The following is a 21,696-nucleotide window of genomic DNA, read 5'->3' as shown; positions in this document are numbered from 1 at the left end:
ATATATATATACTGTATATATATATATATAGTCAGATATTATATTGAGAGGGCAAAAATACAATTGTTAACATATGTATTTTCCACAATCACGGCAGGATGAAAATATAAGCAAGGCAGATTGATGCAAATAGTGCTGGTGAATCTCGTATTCCTGCCTATTTCAAGAGCTGAAATCCAAATTTTAGAGGAAACACTCCTGCTTTAATGATCTTGAATCTTTTAGGATCAACCTGCATTTTGTCCATCATCTGTGAAATACATTCCTCAAAATATCCCTGACTTCTCTGTTTCTTAATGTATAGATGAAAGGATTCAGCAGTGGGACCACAATGAGGTTGAAGATGCTCACTACCTTGGTCTTTTCTAAAGAGGTCTGTTTAGAAGGTTTGACAAAGAGGAAGATGGTGGAACCATACCAAATGATCACCACAGCAAGGTGGGAAGAACATGTGGAAAAAGCTTTTTGTCGACCTTTGGTGGAAGGGATGCGCAGGATTGTGGAGATAATGTACGTGTAGGAAAGGAGGGTCATCATACAGGAGCCTACAATGACAAGAACAGCTATGAGAAAAGCTGATAGCTCTATGAAACGAGTATCTGTGCATGAGAGTACGATCCAGGAATCAAGGTTACAATAGAAATTATTGATCACATTGGGCCCACAGAAGGACAATGTTGTAACCAGGTAGGCGGGTATGCAAATAACAAGGAAGCCCCCCAGCCAACAGCCAAGGGCCAACTTACAAGACAGGCTGGTGTCCATGATGGTGCTGTAATGCAGAGGATAACATATGGCCAAATATCTGTCATAAGCCATCACAGCTATCAGAAAATGTTCAGTGCATCCAAAAGAAAATATAAAGTACATCTGCAGTACACAGCCAGAAAAAGAGATACTTCTGCTTCTCCCCAGAAAGATGGCAAGGATCTTGGGGATAGAGGCTGTTGTGTACCATATTTCCAGGAAAGACAGGTTGCAAAGGAAGAAATACATAGGAGTGTGGAGGTGCCGATATGTTATTATGAGAAGGATGATGGAGAGATTTCCTAAGATGGTCAAGATGTACATGATAAAAAAGAGAATAAAGATGAAGAGCTGAAAATGTGGTGAGCCTGGAAAGCCAAGGAGAATGAATTCTTTAACTCTTGTGCTATTTGTCTGCCCATGGCTGAGCTCTTCCATCTGTCCTCTTTGGTCTGAAATGGAGGAAATGCCAAATTAATGCGCAGAGGATTTTGCTGAAACATACAAGACTCACACCTATTTATGCTGCACAGTAAGTATCCCTAATAAGACTTCTTTTACAATAATATAATTTGTTCCTCCTCGTATTTTCAGTCTCTCAATACATCGTGATCTATATTAGTGACTTTCATATCTTTATGAATAGATGACAAAATAATTCCTAGCAGTAAAACCAGAATAGTGTTAAATATCTAATTTCTTTTTGAAATGAAAAGTAACAAGGCAACTTTTAAAAAATCAATATATAATGTAATATTTTAGATGTTATATTTCTTTTTTAATTGGAAAAATGCAATGAAATGTGTGACATTGACTCAACAGACCCTGAAGACAATGGCATAATGTTTCTGAATATGGCACATCTGCAGATCTACCTTTCATAACTGGATGATGGCTTTTTCCTAGCATCAAGGGTTTTCTTTGTCAGAACAGTTTTATAGTTTGTTTGTTTGTTTAGGGGTAGCAATAATTTGAGGAAGGAGGGTGTGACAGTTCTGTATCTTACTGGAGTTAATTCAGGCTAATAAGGAAGGTTTGGCTGCTGTGCATCCCTGGTCAATCCTGGTTTTAGATTTGAAGAAAGTCAGGGAGGGATGATCAAGCACTGATTCCTTAATAACATATTTCTGAATATTTGATATTGAGCACAACATGAGCTAAAGAACAACTTTATTTTATAAACGTCCCTCTACATTTCTTAAGCTCCTTTCTAACCCTTTTCCATGTTTCACTCTCGCACAGTTTAGATTCTGACCTAGTTCAATCTGTTTCAGAACAATAATCATTCCCTGTAAACTACTTCATTAATGTTATATAGATCCTTTCCATAACATTTGTTTAGCTTTCTTTGGTCCAAAAAAATTAAAAATAAAAATCAATTATATAAATTACTCATTTTCCTTCAATAAACTACTATGATCAAAACTATTGAAAATTTAGAAAAAGGAGGAGGGAGAATCTAACCTCAGAATGAAATCAGCAAAGCTTCAGTTATATTTCCCACACCATCTCTCTGAACTGATACAAAAATAATACACAGTAAATTTCCAATTACCTATCTGTCCATTCTATAATTCACATCTGCAGACTTCTCAGCTCTCTGCCTTCCTTTGTTGTATATGGATAAAATCCCTCATTGTTTCCACTTACCCAGTCTATTGACAAGTAGGACAGGCTAAGATGCAAAGTGTAAAATAAAGAACATTTATATAATCATAAAACCAAAACCTCCCTTGAGATTGAATCTCTCTAGCAATTAGACAACATGTGGTAACTCTTTTCCAGCTATTATGATTCCTCCCCCATCCCCCACTTTTATCAAAAGGCAAGTGAATTACAGTACAGTAAGATTGTAAAGTAATTACAATTACCTGAAAGAACAGGTTAGGGATAGCTCATCATGGAGAAAATGAATGTGGTCACTAGGAGTCGAAAATGACTTGATGGCATATGATCAATCAATCAATCAATTCTTTTTATTATTTATACAATTAAATTAACGTTGAAGTGCCTAACAGAGGAAAATAAATAAAGAAAAAAGAAACCTGCAAAATGATTATGGGATGCAGGGTTAGCTAATGAAGTCCAAGGATATACATAAAAATGGAACAATTCTAAAATGGTCTAAACATCATTGATTTATACCTATGATTCAGGAGCAGTTAAAATAGGCAGTTGTGCCAATTAAGGAAAGATGTTGGCAAAGTAAGGATCTGGGTAGTTTAGCTTGATCCACTGGATAATTAGTTTTCCAGGATATAAGATTGATGGTCAAATGTGATTCAGCCTATTGTAGAGCTATATGAAATCTCACACACATCCAGAGGAGGCAGTTGGAGTGGGGACATAATACCAGAAGTTAAAATCATCCATTTATCACAGGTCCTTGTTCTGTTCTTTGTAGATTCACAGTCACCACTTGACTATTTCAGATACAGCAAAGCATTTGAGCAGTGTTTGAGTGTCACGTGAAAGGGTTTTGCCTCAAATCTATGCTTATGGAGGAGATGGGATTGAATTTGTCATGGCAAGTATTGATTTAGACTTGCTGATGTAAGGTTTGCCCCGTTCGACAGAGAAACTCTCGTGACACGTGTGGTTCACAAAGAAGGTTTACTCATGCGTAACGTAGCAGTCACAAGCAAAGCCAGGACTGGCTTGGTACAATTGCATCACTTGTTATATTCCCCCCTTCCCGCGCTTTTTTCCCGCCCCGCGATCACGTTGCAGCTGCGGATTATGGGCCCCCAATAATCCCCCTTGATTGTCCATGATGGCAGGTTCGGTCAGGGTCCATTGTCCTTGATTGCCAGTCCCCCTCCGGCTGGGTTGGTTCCTCCCCATTACGTGCAAGCCCGCGGGTTCTGTGCTGCGTTGCGATCTTGTTTCGCTGCCTGCGGCCCCGTTCATTGCTGGCTCGCGCCGTTATCAGTTTATAGTTAAAAGCTTCCGCTGCGGTTTTCCTGTTTGGCCGGGCGCAGGTGGCCCATTAATTAGCGGCGCTTTCAGTTCCTCTTTTCCCTGCTAGCTACCGCCGGTGGATTCCGCGTGGTCTGGCTGCGAGCTTCCCTGAAGCCCCGTGCTGACCGAACCTGACAGCTGAAAGGATAACTCAAAGAATAATTTTAAGTATTCAGAGACAAAGTGCTCTGAGATTCACTGTATTTAATGCCACAAGAAGCATAGTTTTGGGATGGAATTAACAATTCAGCTTAAAAGCTGCAGCTCATCCATTGTGATTAATTAAAAGGCTATTCTAGAATATATTCAAGTCCAAGTAAAAATTCTTTCATTTGTCACAGTAATGATATGCTAGCATTGCTAAGAAATTGCACTTTAAAAAAATCATATTGATGCCTAGAGGTGAGAGTTTGTTTCTAAGTAGGGGAATCCTAAAGTAAAGTTCCTGCTCATGGTGTGTAATGGACCTTGCATTTTTATCTCTGGAAGACAGGTTTAGTAAATGTATTAGTATAATTTAAAACCCAGTGTGTGGTGAATGGAGAAAAGTTCACTCTGAAAAGGTTCAGATGCGGAGTTAAAGCAAAACTTGACCTGTAAATAGAGGTAAATGAGCAAGAAAGCTGAGACCCATTAAAATCAATCTGGGAAGAGAAAGGTTTCATTTTGGGGGGGGGGTTACTCCATTTGCTTTTGTCATTTGCTTTTATGGGTGGAATGGGAACATGTCTTCTCCATTACTGACTCAAAGCCAGAGTATGTGTCTGTCTGTCTGTCTGTCTGTCTGTCCGTCCGTCCGTCCATCCATCCATCCATCCATCCATCCATCCATCCATCCATCCATCCATCCAGATGGGAGATTCCACAGAAGGTCGTGGAGAATAACAGGGCTAAGATCCTGTGGGACTTCCAGATCCAGACGGACAGGCAGGTACTGGCCAATCAACCAGACATCGTGGTCGTAGACAAAGATCAGAAGACAGCAGTAGTGATAGATGTAGCAGTGCCAAGTGACAGCAACATCAGGAAGAAGGAGCATGAGAAGCTGGAGAAGTACCAGGGCCTGAAGGAGGAACTAGAGAGGATGTGGAAAGTAAAGGTCAAAGTGGTCCCAGTGGTGGTAGGAGCACTCAGGGCTGTGACACCTAAGCTGGGAGAATGGCTCCAACAGATCCCAGGAACAGCATCAGAGTTCTCTGTCCAGAACAGTGCAGTGCTAGGAACAGCTAAGATACTGCACAGAACCCTCAAACTCCCAGGCCTCTGGTAGAGGACCCGAGATTGAGGAAGATACGTACTACCCATAGGGGTGAGAGGGATTTTTTTTAATATCCTATCTCATTGAAGTGTGAGTTCAAAACCAGATAATTATGCAGCAAGATAGGGACTGATGGAAGCTAGGTGGAGATTAGAAATTTATTTTATTTCGCCAACACTGATTTGCAAGAGGAACTTCATTTTGTGTTTTGTGTGTGTATGTGTTTCTGGCTGAAAGAGGAGGAGCTGAAAGTCATGAAGTCATCATTCATTTCCTCTTTTTTGATATGCATAATGAAACTTGAATTCCTAATGACACAGTGATGCTCACTCTTTGAAAGCCTTTAACACATTTTTCCCCCTGTTGGTTAATCTAGTACTGATGGAAAGAGGATTAACACTTGATTCTATTCTAGTAAACCAGTAAACAGATAAGAATTTCTCTTGGAAAAAAGTGTCTGGTGGTCCAGGACAAACAATTGCAGTTTAATTTAAATTTAATTAACATAAACAGATAATAAATTACTCTCCATGTGTTTAATCATTTTCCATCCTAACACTGTATTATTTAGTAGTAACTTCTACAAGCCCTTTAAGGAATGCATTCAGGCCTGAAATCTAGGGTGAGACTCCTGCCCCATCTATTCAATATAGATTATGCCACAATACTTTTCTTATTATTTCAATGAAGTATTTTGCATAAATATCTGTACAATGAGTGACTGAAAGCCTTCTCCAGATTTCTTTCTGTATATAGAAGAAAAGGCTTCTCAATGAAACTACAAGGCTGATAATTTTCAGTTTGTAAAATGTTTACTTTTAAAAAAAAATGCTGCTCACCTATTTTTTTTAAATAAAAAAAAAAACCAAAGAAGCAAGAAGGTTCATTTATTTATTCATCAACACCTGCCCATTTAAGCTCTCAGGGACAGGGCTTAAAATAATGCAATCTCCTTTGAAACTTCAGGCTGTGTAATTTTTAAATCAAATTATAATGTCTAGATAATGCCCAGCAGAAGTTTATGTCCTTTGGTCTTTCTTTTTACAGGCCTGAACAGAGTAGTTCAGTAGCAGAGTTTCTTTCTTCTTTTGCTTCCTGTCCATCATCAAGCTGGTGTTCTCCCTCTCTCCCTTGTCCTTCCCTCCCCCCCCCTTAGAAAAAGCCTTCTATTTCACAGCCTTCCATCTTACCAAGGACCAAGTCTGAAAATATACATTCCATGATGAGAAGGAAGCTTATTCTGAAGGAGGCTATGTTTTCCCTTTACCATGCTTTCTTTATACATTTATGATCAGTAGAGATGCCAATGTAATAATAAGTGCTTCAAGCCCTCCTTCACCTCTCTGTTTCTCAGGGTGTAGATAAAAGGATTCAACAGTGGAACTACAATGAGGCTGAAGATATTCATAATTTTGTTCGTTTCTAAAGACATCTGTTTAGAAGGCTTGACAAAAAGGAAGATGGTGGAACCATACCAAATCAACAAAAGGAAAAGATGGGAAGAACAAGTGGAGAAGGCCTTTTGTCGTCCTTTGACAGAAGGGATGTGTAGAATAGTGCGGATAATGCAAATGTAGGAAAGAAAAGTCATCATGCAGGAACCCAAGATAACAATGATGGCAATGATGAAGGATGACAGCTCAATAAGGTGAGTGTCAGTACAGGAAAGAACTATCCAGGAGTCAATGCTACAATAGAAATTATTGATTACATTGGGCCCACAGAAGGTCAAAGTTGTGATCAGATAGGCTGGAATAGAAACAATAAGAAATCCAACCAGCCAACAGCAAAATGCCAGTTTATTAGAAAGATTGATGCCCATGATTATGTTATAGTGAAGAGGATAACATATAGCCAAACATCTGTCATACGCCATGATAGATAGCAGGAATTGTTCAGTACTTCCCAAAGAAAAAACAAAGTATAGCTGCATAAGACAGCCAACATATGAGATGCTCCTGCTCCTCCCTAAAAAAATTGAAAGGATCTTAGGGATAGATGCTGTGGTGTACCATATTTCCAGGAAAGAGAGGTTGCAAAGGAAGAAATACATGGGAGTATGCAGCTGATGATTTGCACTTACTGAAATGATGATAGATACATTCCCCCAAAGCGTCAGGATGTACATCAGAAGAAAGAGCATAAACATTAAAAAAATCAGCGTTTGAGGTCCAGGGAAACCAAGAAGAATGAATTCAGTGACTCTGGTTACATTCTCACCTTCTTGACTGCCCTCTTCCATCTATCTTCTTTTACTTTCTGAAACAAAATATTGAATTAAGACCAACAGCTTCAGCGTTCCATAGAAAGTTAACATCCTGATTTCAGTAACAAAAACCCAGTTTTTCTCATGAAAACCAGTTTTTTATACTAACAGATTATCACCTTTCTTCATGAGCCTTCCCTGTTTGCCTTACATAAAATCTATTGCAACAGCACTCCTATCCCTATAATTTACAATGATAGCTTGAATTAGGGGACTAGAATTCCACTAAGAGTAATTTTTAGTCCCCTTCTCCTACACTGTAGTTCTGAGATGCCAGAACAGGGCTGTTTCATAGAGTAATATGGAATCTGGCAGTACAAATGAAAGGGAAAGAATCAGCTGGAGGAGGGAATTTTAGAGCAGAAGGATGCATACTGGTGCCTTCAAAAATCTTTGAATTTCAAAGCCCATTTGCCCCAGGTACCATGGTCAATTACAATGGATTAATGGAGATTTAATTCCAAACATGTAAAGGGCACAAGATTTTTGTCACAAACCTAATGTGATTTCCTTCTAGAGGACCAGTCTTAATGAGAAGGCTTGAATAATTAAGCACCAGAGGGCTTAAAGAAGTAACTGTAAATAGGATGGATCAAAACTGATAGTAGCATAGATAGGAGTTGATAGAGGAACTCTGAAAGATAAAATGAAGTCTGTATGGTGGTTTAAAAAGTAGCATGGTATAATACTAAACTGAACAAAGACAACTTTGAATAGGACAAAGAATGTAACTCAAGTGGAAATAATAAATTAAAAGAGGAGAATCATTGCTGCACACTGAATTTCCTAAATATGCCTCTCTAATACTAAAGTTCTATGTCAAAAACTGTAACATAAAAGATGACCTAATCTTTGGCTTGGGGATCACAGTGCAACTCCCTGCCTTGTCTGAGAGTTTCAGGGGTCTTCTAGATTGGGTGGGGTCAAATTATCTGGACTTTTTTTTTGTTTTGTAAATGAGGGAGATATGAGATTTTTTAAAGAGTTCAAATTGATATCTTATGACTTGCTAAAACTTTCTAACCCATAACATCACCTACCACAAATGGAAAATATCCAACTGATTTGTGGGGCTGCTGTGACACAGTCATAAGATGGATTGCAAGAAAAATATAGTTGACATTTCATGTTCCTACCAAAATTGTTCTGACTTAATCCAGAATTTCTGCTTTGTATTGGATGTGGAAGAATGAAGAAGACAAAATCTTTTGTATATGCTTCTGTGTTCAAGAAAAACAAGAACCTTTCTAGGGCTTTTAAAAGTCATTTGGGTCAGAAAGTTTATGTGAATATGCATTTGAAATATTGGTTTTTGACTGTAAATTATCTTTAGTCCTTGGGGATTGTGGTGGAGTATAATGTGATCAATCAATAAATAAACATTTCAATTTAAAAACTGTTATATTCCACTGAAGTCAACTTTCTATGTACTGGGGAGCTCCAAGCTATGAAATAGCTCTCTGGGTTACTTTTACTTTTAAGAGGTCAATGGACATTATTAATCTAGCCGACATTTTGTTTTCATTTCTTTTCAAATACTAAACTACAGTTGAATGAATCTCTTTCTAGATGTGATGGTCAGGCACTTGGTGATTGCCCCATTTTTAAAAAGAAAAAAAATGCCAAAAGTAATTTATCAGAAATAATATATTAACATCTGAAAATTATGCCAAGAAGTGCTTAGGGCAGGGATGGAAAATGAGATGGGAAGATGTAGACAGAAATCCTAGTTTTAGATTATTAGGATTTTTAGAATATGAATTCTGATTTTTTTTTTAATGTGGAACAGAATGGCAATATTTGCAGTTACTGTCTGTCATAGCTACTCAAGATTTCTATAACACATATAGCAGAATAAATATTAAAAGAATATAATTGAAATTGTAATAATTGATACTCTTTTGAAAGGTAGAGGTTTTAAAAAACAAAATCAAAAAAGTTACTTATTCTCAGAGTATACTCCATTGAATGACTGAAGTGAAAATTCTGATGCAAGAGGGAAATATCTCAGAATCTATGTAACAATGACAACGACAAAACAGCAGCATGAAAAGAAAAGAACCATTTACCAAGGGTGTCATCCACACCACCCTTCAGTCCCTTTTCCTTGTCCAGCAATATCACTTTGATTAACTGTTCATCCATCCATCAGATCTACATTATTTTTTTCATGTACTTCTTAGTTTTCAAAGTTTTTAAGGTGAATGAATCTCCTCTTATTTTGATGCACCAGTTTAAATTAGCCTTGGAAGATCCTCATGTGCAATTCTTTTTGACTGAGAAGTTGGTGGTTGAAAAAAGAGTCTTTATGTCTCACGCATCAGTGTTCCCTTGACATTTCGGATGTTCTGGGAAATGAACAAACAGAATTATTTAAAAAAAAAAACTTTTCAAGAGAATATTCATAAAATGTATATGCTTTCATTATTTATGGAATTGTGTTACTAAGCTAATTCATATGTGTCAATAATGAATGACAGATTTAATGAACTAATACGTATTCTGGCACTAATTATCAGCAGTTATGAGCAAGTGAGGGAATCCTTATTACTTTTAGGCTTTATGTATTTTACTTGAATTCAGGTAGTCCCTGACGTATCAACGCAATAGGGTCTGGAAAATTCATAGTTAAGCAGTGTGATTATTAAGCAAGGCATCATGTGACTGCACCTAATTTTACACCATTTTTTGTGGGGTCATTAAGTGAATTACGTGGTCATTAAGCAAAATATGTAGTCATTAAGTTAATCATTTGGTTCCCCATTGATTTTGCTTGTTGGAAACCAGCTGGGAAGGTTGCAAATGGCAATCATGTGACCCTGGGATGCTGCAACCATTGTAAATACATGCTGGTTGCCAAATGCCCACATTTTTATCATGTGACTGTAGGGACACTGCAATGGTCATAAGTGTGAGGACCAGTTGTAAGTCACTTTTTTCAGTGTCATCATAATTTCAAATGGTCAAAAACTGAATGGTCATAAGTTGAGGACTAACTGTAACCTTTAAGCAACAGTTGGCTATGAAACACATGCCTTTTTAAAATTATGTCATTCTTAAAATATCTTAATCATATCACGCTACCAGTAGATTTGCTAGGGATATGCAAGGAACAGCAACCATGTCTTATATTGAATTAAGAATAAAACAGACTTATTTGAAATATTCTGAGCTGGTTGTACACAATGCAGCAAGTCTGAGTGTTGCCTGTTCCACTGGAACAAAATTTGAAGAGTTTAGATAGTTCCAATGAAACAAAACAAAGGGAACACAGGAACAGCTGTTGTTCCATTCTGTTTCAGCTCAGGTCTCAAGGGTAGGTAGAATATTAGGAATACTAAATGCCAATCAAATTGCAGAAAAATGTGCTGAGATAATTATTTTCTCAAACTGATGCACCAGGTTGGGTTTCAGAGGGAGCATGGAATTATCTCTGAAAGTCTGGTAGGTGATTAGGCTGAGGCCCTAGTTGTGGACTGAATCAACAGATAGACAGTATTGCCAGATTACCCACATGTGGTCTTTCTCCCTGCACAGATTTCAGGGCCTGTCTGCATTTTCTGAGAAGCTTCAGGAAAGAAAGCACAAGAAGAGATGCCCGGAACACCATTATAGGAACATGAAAAGTGACTCCAATCAATCACAACTGAGAAGCCCTATTAGGGAATACACTGTGGCAATAAGGGTGGCAAAACATTCTTATTTCTCCATCCTTATTATGTTTGCCAGTAACTATCTAGCAGCCCTTTTCAGGGTGACCTGATCCTTGCTGGGGAGGGATGAACTGCAGAACCATCTGCAGGGCCACTGTGAGGAACATTCTCATTATTTGGCAGATAAAGTCAGTTGGATTCACTCAGAGTTGGACTCCAACTAGATGGGTCTAAGTAAGGTGCAGTTGATCCAGATAGAGTCAGTCTAGAGGGAGTTTGATTCTATGACTCCTCAGGAAGTGGACAGGTTTCTTTAGTCTGCTGGTTTGGCCATCTATTTGTTAGATCCAGGTCCCTCCTGGATGGTTAAAGCCACCTAGGAGATGACCTGTGGCTGGGTCCATGTGGTTTCTTTGAAGTATGGTGTGATCCCCTCAGCCTTGAGGGAGGCTGTGCTATACCCTCTGGTCAAGAAGTCATTGCTGTATCCAACAGTCCTAGACAACTATTGTCCAGTATCCAATCTTGCCTTTTTAGAGAAGGTGCTAGAAAAGGTGGCCAGATTTCAGCTTCAGAGGACTGTGAAGGAACTGAATTATTTCAACTGGATCAGGCAAGGGTTTAAAATGAAGACAACATTGGTTATACCTGTTCCTGACCTTTGAAACTACTGGGTAAGGTCATCTGCCTGTTTGGGATCAGGTATCATCAATATATTGATGATACCCATTTGTATATCTCAACCTCTGACCAGCGGAGCAATGTAGCCAAAGTCCATATAGTGCCTGGAGATTGTTTTGGTCTGAATAGGAACAGTCTCAGGCTCAATCCTGACAAGACCAAATGGGTTTGCCTGTTTGGGCCCCCTGGGTCTAACAGTATTCCACTGTTGACTCTCAGTGGAGTTACACTTCCCCATTCAAGATTTGAGTACAAGCTGGGAGTCCTCTTGGATTCTTAGATCCTTCTCATAGAGCAGGTAGAAGTATGGCTAAGAGGCCTTAGCGTAGGTACATCATGTCCACCTGTTGTGCCCTTTACTTGATCAAGAAATCCAGATAGTCATTCATGTCTCAGTCACCTCACAATTAGATTACTTTAATGTGTTCTACATAGGGTGCCCTTGTAAATGATCAGGAAGCTGCAGGTGATCCAGAATGTGGTGGTGTTGATGGTGATGGGGGCACCATGTTATGCAGAAATGACGCCATTGCTTCATGTGCTCTACTGGTTGCAAGTCGGCTTCTGGGTTCAATTCAAGGTATTGATTATTTTATAGTCTTTCACTGCATAGAGTCTGGCTCTCTGAAGGACTACTTATCTCCAGTTGTGTCTGCTCATCTGGTTTGGTAGAGCAGGGTGGGTGCAACCCAGGTCCAGTCAATTAAAAAATGTCAACTTATGGGCTCCAAGAAGCACACCTACTCTGTTGAAGTTCCTGCCCTCTGGAATGATCTTCCACAAGAGATTCATGTGGCTGCCATCATTATATTGTTCAGGGAATTGTTGAAGACCTGATTGTTCTCCTAGGTCTTGAGGACAGGGTGATTGTGGATCCTTCCCCCCCACACACACACACCTTTCATTTACTTTGCTTAGTTTTGGGTTAGGGATGTACTTTGCTCTTCCATTGTGCTGTATTTTTTTAACAGGTTGGTTCTTAGTTGTAAGCCACCCAGAGTAATTTGAGAGTTGGGCAGCCTATAAATTAAATAAATACAAATAATCAGTACAAATAATGTGGTTTTGCTTTATTTATTTAACAAAATAGAAGTATGATTTAAAAAAATAAATAGTAGCAGAAAAATAAAAGAAAAGAAATATAGCATCATACAGATAAAGAATTGGAGGTTCCCATCTTGCCTAAACAATGGCAAAAGGTCCCAATTACTCAGAGGATTAAGGACCTGATGTCATTTGCAATTTATGAATCTGTTCCTTAAAGTTGTAGATTATATATGGATAAATGTAATGAAATGTAGTAATCCTTTAATGAAACTGGTGTGTCTATATATAAGATGTTAACATACAAAATTATAGTGCATTTTGCTGTATTTTCGAAATTACCCAGTTTCCCCAGTGGGCTAGAAGCCATTGTCTCAGAGATAAACTTTCCCCTCATTAAAACAAAAAAAAGAAGCAATTCCCGTGAGGTCTGCTAATATGTGAATCAACAATGGCGACATTTATTGAAAGCATGCACGTTTCTTCTGGGGTCTAAAATCAAAATAAAGATTCATAACAAATGTATATAAAGTTTGGAATGCGTGAAACAAAGCAAATAATATGATGACTTAGGAAATCATATTATTTTAGAAGACTCTTTTTTTTTAAGCAACATAATATGGAAAATGTCACTATGTACATGTAGAAGATACACAGACACACACATGCACACACACACATTATTTTTATCTCCCTGAATCACTCTTTTTAAAGTGTTGTTTTAGTGTCCTAAGGTCTTCATTAACTGTATCAGAACAGGAGCAAGGTAAGTATGCTGATATTACAAATTATTATTACTTACTTATGGCATAACCCTGACCATACTAGCTACTCCTGGCTTAGTAAAAGATTTTGGCATGTCCCTTGAATCTTGGCGATGGAATAAATATTCTTAAACATGCTTGGACCTACACCAAATTTACAAGGGATTAATCTGCAATTTTTCCAAGTTATTTTCTCATTAAATTCTGATATATATAAATAGGAATGCTGGCTGAAAATCATAAAGCTAAAGGGAAATATAGGTCTATGGGTAAAACTGAGTTTTGATGCTATATAACACCAAAGGCTTGGGAAATGAAAAGGAACAGTTGTTGCAATTGTTATGAGTAGTAAAAATGTATTTGTACTTGTAGTAGCAATAGCAGTAGTAGTCATGGAGTTAGAACTTTATCCCTGGATTTTAAATGAAACTGAATTTTAGCTAATGTACAATGGATAGTTAGAAATTTTCCATGGTTTCTTTAATTCTTTTTATTATTTTATTCAAAGCCTTTTGAATAGTCAGTGTGCCGTGCTATCTATCTATCTATGTATTGTCCCCAGTTTTCTCAGTTCTTTCAAGTCTCAATATCCATGGGATGGATTTTTGTTGTTGTTCTTTTTAAAACTCTGCATAATGTGCACAATCTCAAGATATGTGTTTCTATGCCACATTTCCATTCTAAACAGTTGCTGGTTTGGAGTTCTGATGGCTCTTGTTTGACAAGAAAGTATATGAAGCAGGGGAAAACTATCATCCACAACATTATAGTACCAACCAACTATAAAACCACACTTGTGTTATGTTGCAAGACTTCAAGAAAATTTTCCTTCTTTGACTGGGTTAGAAAGATATAGAATATAGCAATAATGAATAAATGTACTCATTGTATGCAGAAGCAAATAAAGCAATGACAATCTCTTGTTAATTTGCTGAAATTTGCATTATGTTTTTCAATTTTGGGGAAAATATTCTTTCCAACATTCAGAATATTGATATATACATTCATAGATCAGGAAAACGATGTCTAAATAACTAAAGATTGGGGAAGGTGCACATAAAATACAAATACAGATACAAAACAAAACAAAAACATGTTTGTGCAAAAAAAAAATACTCATTGTTATATATTGATAGCATCCAGTTATCTAAAAGAGGTAGTTCATTCTATCTTGGTAATTTGATGGGACAAATTTAGTAATATTTGATGAGTAATATTTCTCATCTGAACTAAGATACAGTATATAAATTGTCTTATTTAATAAAACCTTCATCTTTCTCTTAGTTACAGAGGATAAGTACTACTAACATTTAAAACATGGTATAAATGTAATATCTATGGATTCATTTATCAATATATGTTTAGTATATGGGAAATGTTTTCAAATAAACATGAATACAACATTTTAATGATTGACATTCCCAAGCTCTAGATTTTTATATTTAAGATGTTTTTGACAGGCAAAAGTTCTGATACGGATGCGAGAAGGAAATGGCTCAAGAGTGAAGGAATTTATCCTTCTGGGTTTCCCTGGATCTCGAGAACTCCAGATCTCTCTTTTTGTGGTTTTTTTCTTCATGTATCTCCTTACACTCATTGGAAATGTGGCTATCATAGTTTTAGTGAAGATCTTTCAGAAGCTCCATACACCCATGTACTTCTTCCTCTGCAATCTTTCATTCCTGGAGATATGGTACACAACAGCCTGTATTCCTAAGACTTTGTCAGTCCTTGTCGCTCACAATCAAACCATCTCATTCCTAGGGTGCATCACACAGATGTACATTGTTTTCTCCCTGGGATGTACAGAATATTTCCTGTTGGCTGTCATGGCTTATGATCGCTATTTGGCCATCTGTCACCCCTTACACTATAACATCATCATGTCTAAAACGTTGTCTGTACAAATGGCATTTAGCTGTTGGATATGTGGTTTCTTAATTATTTCTTTTCCAGCCTTCCTTATCACCCAACTGTCTTTCTGTGACTCCAATGTTATCAACCATTTCTTTTGTGACATTGAGCCTTGGATAGTTCTTTCTTGCACAAGTACTTACACAGTTAGAATTGTCTGCTTTATTATTGCTGCGATTGTCATCGTGGGATCCTGCATGATTACCTTGATTTCCTACATTTATATCATTGCTACAATATTAAGGATTGCATCAGTTCAAGGACGTCAACGAGCTTTCTCCACTTGCTCTTCTCACCTCACAGTGGTGATTATATGGTATGGTGCTACCATTTTCCTTCATGTCATACCCTCCAAACACCAGTCACAAGAATTGTCCAAAATAGTCACTGTATTGAACACAATTGTCACCCCCTTGTTAAACCCTTTCATTTATACACTCAGAAATACAGAAGTGCAAGAAGCTTTGAGGACTATATTTAGAGTCTCAGCTGTAAATCTAAGCAGTAGGCACAATAAGGATAATAAGTTAACCTCACATAACCCATGATATGTGAAATGTAACACGTGATTGGGTGCTTATGCTCATATTGATATCTCAGCAATTAGAAATTAACTGTTTGCAAACTTGTGGGATGTTCTGCATGAACATTTCATTCCTGTAACATTTCGTTCATGAGCATCAATGCCAGCCATTTCCATATTAATGTCAAGGCCTTAACCTTTAACAAGTAAATTACAAATAAATGATTGGGGGAAAAAAAGAAAAGATTTCTTTAAATTTAATTTAGATGCTGGTGACTATATAAGAATGTCCATTTAATTTTCCTGGTAACAATACTGAAGAAGTTTGCTATTGCTTTCTTCTGGATACTTTTTTCCTAGATTACCTGAGTAGGTTACAATCCTGGAATTCCCTGCTGGCCTTTCATCTAAGTACTAACCGGGTCCAATGCTTATTAACTTTCTGAAATCAGCCAAGATAAGTTACTGCCACCTAATCTTAAAATGCCCCAGAATAAATACCAATGCATTTCCTTAACTCCTGAGTAAGCATACATATTCCTTAAAGGTCAAAGATTAGGTGGAAGGTCTATAATCAAACTGTGATATCATGTTCAACTAGAATTATGATTTTGTTGTAATGATGCAGGAAGAGTATATATCTATGTGGTTTTGATATTATTGAAATTATGTTTTTAATTTCCTGATGTACCAAGGCTCTTGATGTATGTTTTGAGAATGTGCATAGATCTCTCTAATAGAAACCAATGGGATAGGAATTGATTGTACCTTCTGTAGATTGATGCCCTCTAGATGCTTTGGACTATAACTCACATAATTCTGAGCCATCTAACACATCTGAAAGGCAACAGGTTGAAGAAGCCTGGTATAGAAGAAGGTTATGATACTAGTTTCATATCTTATTTTGCTACCTTCTTATCCAAATGGCCTAAATAAAATTATCTAATTATATGATCTTGGCAATCATTTATCATTATAATGTTCAACAGATTCTGTCAAACATTTAGTTACCCATATTTATATATGTAAACATATGTTATATAGTTTCCTGTTTAAATGTTCAAGAAACTTAGATTGAGGACAAATGCCAGATATCAGCTCAAAACTCTTTAATATGATTAAAACAATGCAAATCAAAAAAAATTCAAAGTATGTGTAACATTTGTTTAACCGGATAAAGAAAAGAAAAGAAAAGAAAAGAAAAGAAAAGAAAAGAAAAGAAAAGAAAAGAAAAGAAAAGAAAAGAAATTCAGAGGACTCCTTTGGTGCCCTTCTTAAACAATAAAATCCTTACTACCCAAAAATTCACTCTCTGTACACACATGAACTGTAACTTCTCATAGTACATTTAAAAAGCAACAACCAACCACAAAAACTGATTCACCAGGTTGGGTTTCAAAGGGAGCTTCGAACTCTCCCTGAAAGTCTGGTAGGTGATTAGGCTGAGGCCCTAGTTGTGGCCTGAATTGGCTGGACAGATTATCCATATGTGGTCTATCTCCCTGCACAGATTGCAGGGAATATCTTTATTTTCTGAGTAACTTCAGGAAATAAAGCACAAGAAGAGATGTCCAGAATGCCATTAGAGAAACATGAAGAGTGACTCCAATCAATCACAACTGAGAAGACCTAATAGGGAATACATTGTGGAAATAAGGGTGACAAAACCTTCTTACTTCTCCACCCTTGTTGCATTTTCCAGTAGCTATCTAGCAGCCCTTTTCAGGGTGACCCAATCACTGCTGGGGAAGGATGGACTGCAGAACCATCTGCAGGGCCACTGTGAGAAACAGTCTCACTATCTGGCAGATAAAGTCAGTTGGATTCATTCAGAGTTGGACTCCAACTAGATGGGTCTAACTAAGGTGCAGGTGATCCAGATAGTCAATCTGGAGGGAGTTTGATCCTATGACTCCTGAGGAAATGAACAAGTTTCTCTAGACTGTTAGTTTGGCCACCTATTTGTTAGATCCAGGTCCCTACTGTATGGTTAAAGCCACCCAGGAGATGACCTGTGGTTGGGTCCATGCAGTGGTGTCAGTTTCTTTGAGGTATGGGGTGACCCCTCAGCCTCAAAGGAGGCTGTGGTACACCCTCTACTCAAGAAGTGATCAGTGGACCCAATGTTCTTAGACAAAAATTATCCAATATTCAATCTTCACTTTTTACAGAAGGTGGTGGAAAGGGTGGCCAGACGACTGGTTCAGAGATCTCTGAAGGAAATGGATTATTTCAACCTGGACCAGGCAAGGGTTTAATATGAAGACAACATTGGTTACACCTGTTGTTGACCTGTGAAATAACTGGTTAAGGTCATCTGCCAATTTGGTATCAGGTATCTTAGATATGTTGATGATATCCACTTGTATAACTCAATCTCTGACCAGTGGAGCAATGTAGCCAAAGTCCATATTGTGTCCAGAGATTGTCTTGGTCTGGATGGGGAGGAACAGTTTAAGGCTCAATCCTGACAAGACCTAGTGGCTTTGATTGTTTAGGCCCCTTGGGTCTGAAGGTATTCCATTATTGACTCTCAATGGAGTTGCACTTCCCATACAAGATATGTACAATCTGGGAGTCCTCTTGGATTCTCATATCCTTCTCATAGAGAAGGTGGAAGCTATGGCTAAGAGGCCTTAGCATAGGTACATCATGTCTACCTGTTGTGCCCTTCACTTGATCAAGAAATCCAGATATTCATAGCCCAGTCACCTCACAATTAGATTACTTTAATATGTTCTACATAGGGTGCCCTTGAAAATGATCAGGAAGCTGCAGGTGATCCAGAATATGGTGGTGTTGATGGTGATGGGGGCACCAAGTTATGCAGAAATGACCCCATTGTTTCATGTGCTCTACTGGTTGCAAGTCGGCTTCTGGGTGCAATTCAAGATGCTGATTATCAATTGTAAAATCCTTCATGGCATATCGCCTGGCTATCTGAGGGACTGCTTATCTCCAGTTGTGTCTGCCCATCTGGTTTGGTGCAGCAGGGTGGGAGCACATCAGGTTCAGTCAATTAAAGAATGTCAGCTTATGGGATCCAAGAAGTACACCTATTCTGTTGAAGTTTCTGCCCTCTGGAATGATCTTCCATAAGAAGTTAATGTGGCTGCCATCATTATATTGTTCAGGGAATTGTTGAAGACTTGATTGTTCTCCTAGGCCTTGGGGACAGGGTGATTGTATACCCCCCACCTTTTTTCTTGTTTTATTTTGGCTTTGCCTTGCCTTGCTTTGGTTTCAGTTTTGGTTATGTACTTCCTCCCCCCCCCCCCTTCTGGTGTGCTGTATTTTCTTTTAACAAGTTGGTTTTAGTTACAAACCACCCAGAGTAATTTGGGAGTTGGGCAGCCTATAGATTAAATAAATACAAATAATCAGTACAAATAGTGTGGGTTTTGCTTTATTTATTTAACAAAATACAACTATGATTTTTTTTAAAAAATAGTGGCAGAAAAAACAAAGAAAAAGAAAAACAGAAATGTAGCATCATATATAAAGAATTTGAGGTCCCCATCTTGCCTAAACAATGGGAAAATGGTTTAATCTTAATATCAGGAATTTCAGTAGATCTTAGATTCAAGAAAAATATTATTTTGGATTTATCAGACTCCATTGTTTTTGTATAGAAAAGTTATGAATAAATCACATATTTGTTGGAGATAATATGAGAATAACACATCATTAAAACATGTATTTGGCTTTTGAAATATTTCAATGGAATAATGCATAAATTTAATGCCCAAATTATGCAGTGGATTAAGAACCTGATGTCATTTACAATTTATGAATCTGTTGCTTACAAATGTAGACTATATATGGACAAATGTAATGAAATGTAGTAATCCTTTATTGAAACTGGTGTGTCTGTATAAGAAGTTAAAATACAAAATTATACTGCATTTTGCTGTATTTTTGAAATTACCCAGTTTCCCCAGTGGGCTAGAAGCCATTGTCTCAGAGACAAACTTTTCCCTCATTAAAACAAAGAAAAGAAGCATTTCCCTTGAGGTTTTCTAATATTTGAATCAACAACAGCTGTATTTACTGAAAGCATGCACATTTCTTCTGGGATCTAAAATCAAAGGAAAGATTCATAACAAATGTATATAAAGTTTGGAATGCGTGAAACAAAGCAAATTCTTCCCTAAGCCATCATAGAATATTATTTTAGTGGCCTATGCTTTTTTCTCTAAGCAACATTACCAGAAAATGTCTATTCTGTACAGGTAAGAGATTACCACAGAGATACACACATGCAAACACGTACATATACTATTTTATCTCCCTGGATCACTCTTTTTAACGTGTTGTTTTGGTGTCCTAAGGTCTTCATTAACTGTATCAGAACAGGAGCAAGGTAAGTATGCTGATATTACAAATTATTATTACTTACTTATGGCATAACCCTGACCATACTAGCTACTCCTGGCTTAGTAAAAGATTTTGGCATGTCCCTTGAATCTTGGCGATGGAATAAACATTCTTAAACATGCTTGGACCTAGGTCTATGGATAAAAATGAATGTTGATGTTAAACATATAAAAGGTTTGAAAAATAGAAAGGAACAGTTGTTGCAATAGATATGAATAATAAAATATGTATTTGTAGATGTAGCAATAGCAATAGGAATCATGGACTAGAACTTTATCCTTGGATTTTAAATTAAAGTGAATTGTAGCTAATGTACAATGGATAATTAGAATTTTTTCATGGTTTCTTTAATTATTATTATTATTTTATTCAAAGCCTTTTGAATAGTACGTGTGCTATTACACACACACACACACACACACACAGACACAGACACAGATATGCATACAGACAGACAGACAGACAGACAGACAGACAGACAGATAGATAGATAGATAGATAGATAGATAGATAGATTCAGTTTTCTCAGTTCTTTCAAATCTCAATATCCATGGGATGGATTTTTGTTGTTCTTTTTCAAACTCTGCATAATGTGCACAATCTCAAGATATGTGTTTTCATGCTACACTTTCACTATAAACAGTTGCTGGTTTAGAATTCTGATGGCTATACTGAATAAATTTACTCACTGCATGAAGAAGCAAATAAAGCAGGCAATCTCTTGTTAATTTCCTGAAATTTGAAGGACAGGAAGGCATGGCGCAATCTGGTTCATGGGGTCACGAAGAGTCGGACACGACTTAATGACTGAACAACAACAAATTTCAATTTTGGGGAAAATATTCCTTCCAACATTCAGAATATTGATATATACATTCATAGATCAGGAAAACGATGGCTAAATAACTAAAGATTGGGGAAGGTGCACATAAAATGCAAATACAGACACAAAACAAAACAAAAACATGTTTGTGCAAAAAATAAAGAAAACGTGTATAGAAATTAAATACATGCACTTTTTCACGTGGATTTTTAAAAAGTAAATTTGCAGACTGATGTAGAAAAGGGATGAAATGAATACAAGACTTGAAAGATACAAATGGTGAAAGAGAACCTGACAAATTACTCCCATTTTACTACTTTATGTGTATAGTCGTTGTTACATATTGACAGCATCCAGTTACCTAAAACAGGTAGTTCATTCTACCTTGGTAATTTGATGGGACACATTCAGTAATATTTGATGGGATTCCCCACCTAAATTATGATGCAGTATATAATTTTTTTTATTTAACAAAACCTTCATCTTTCTCTTACTTACAGAGGATAAGTACTACTAACATTTAAAACATGGTATAAATGTAATATCTATGGATTCATTTATTGATATATGTTTAGTATATGGGAAATATTTTCAAATAAACCTGAATACAACATTTTAATGGTTAACATTCCCAAGCTCTAGATTTTTATATTTAAGATGTTTTTGACAGGCAAAAGTTCTGATA

General features: G+C 37.1%; 3 protein-coding genes across 3 annotated transcripts; 1 reads left to right on the top strand and 2 right to left on the bottom strand.

Annotated features, from left to right (window-relative positions):
• Positions 1-246: 246 nt before the first annotated feature.
• LOC107326379 (olfactory receptor 6F1-like) lies at positions 247-1,185 on the bottom strand. Its single transcript, XM_088143032.1, has one exon. The coding sequence runs from the start codon at positions 1,183-1,185 to the stop codon at positions 247-249; it is 939 nt and encodes a 312-aa protein (XP_087999158.1).
• A 5,072-nt stretch (positions 1,186-6,257) lies between these two features.
• Positions 6,258-7,208, bottom strand: LOC107326380 (olfactory receptor 6F1-like). Its single transcript, XM_015889906.1, has one exon. The coding sequence runs from the start codon at positions 7,206-7,208 to the stop codon at positions 6,258-6,260; it is 951 nt and encodes a 316-aa protein (XP_015745392.1).
• Positions 7,209-14,852: 7,644 nt separating this feature from the next.
• LOC148215602 (olfactory receptor 6F1-like) lies at positions 14,853-15,836 on the top strand. Its single transcript, XM_088143031.1, has one exon. The coding sequence runs from the start codon at positions 14,853-14,855 to the stop codon at positions 15,834-15,836; it is 984 nt and encodes a 327-aa protein (XP_087999157.1).
• The last annotated feature ends 5,860 nt before the right edge of the window (positions 15,837-21,696 follow it).

This window comes from Python bivittatus, unplaced genomic scaffold (assembly GCF_059951505.1).
Source record: "Python bivittatus isolate LINGU-HERP-01145 unplaced genomic scaffold, Pbiv_v1 ctg000470_np1212, whole genome shotgun sequence".
Classification (NCBI taxonomy): domain Eukaryota; kingdom Metazoa; phylum Chordata; class Lepidosauria; order Squamata; family Pythonidae; genus Python; species Python bivittatus.
Note: the sequence above shows the minus strand (reverse complement) of the source record. Positions and strands in the feature narration are given on the sequence as shown.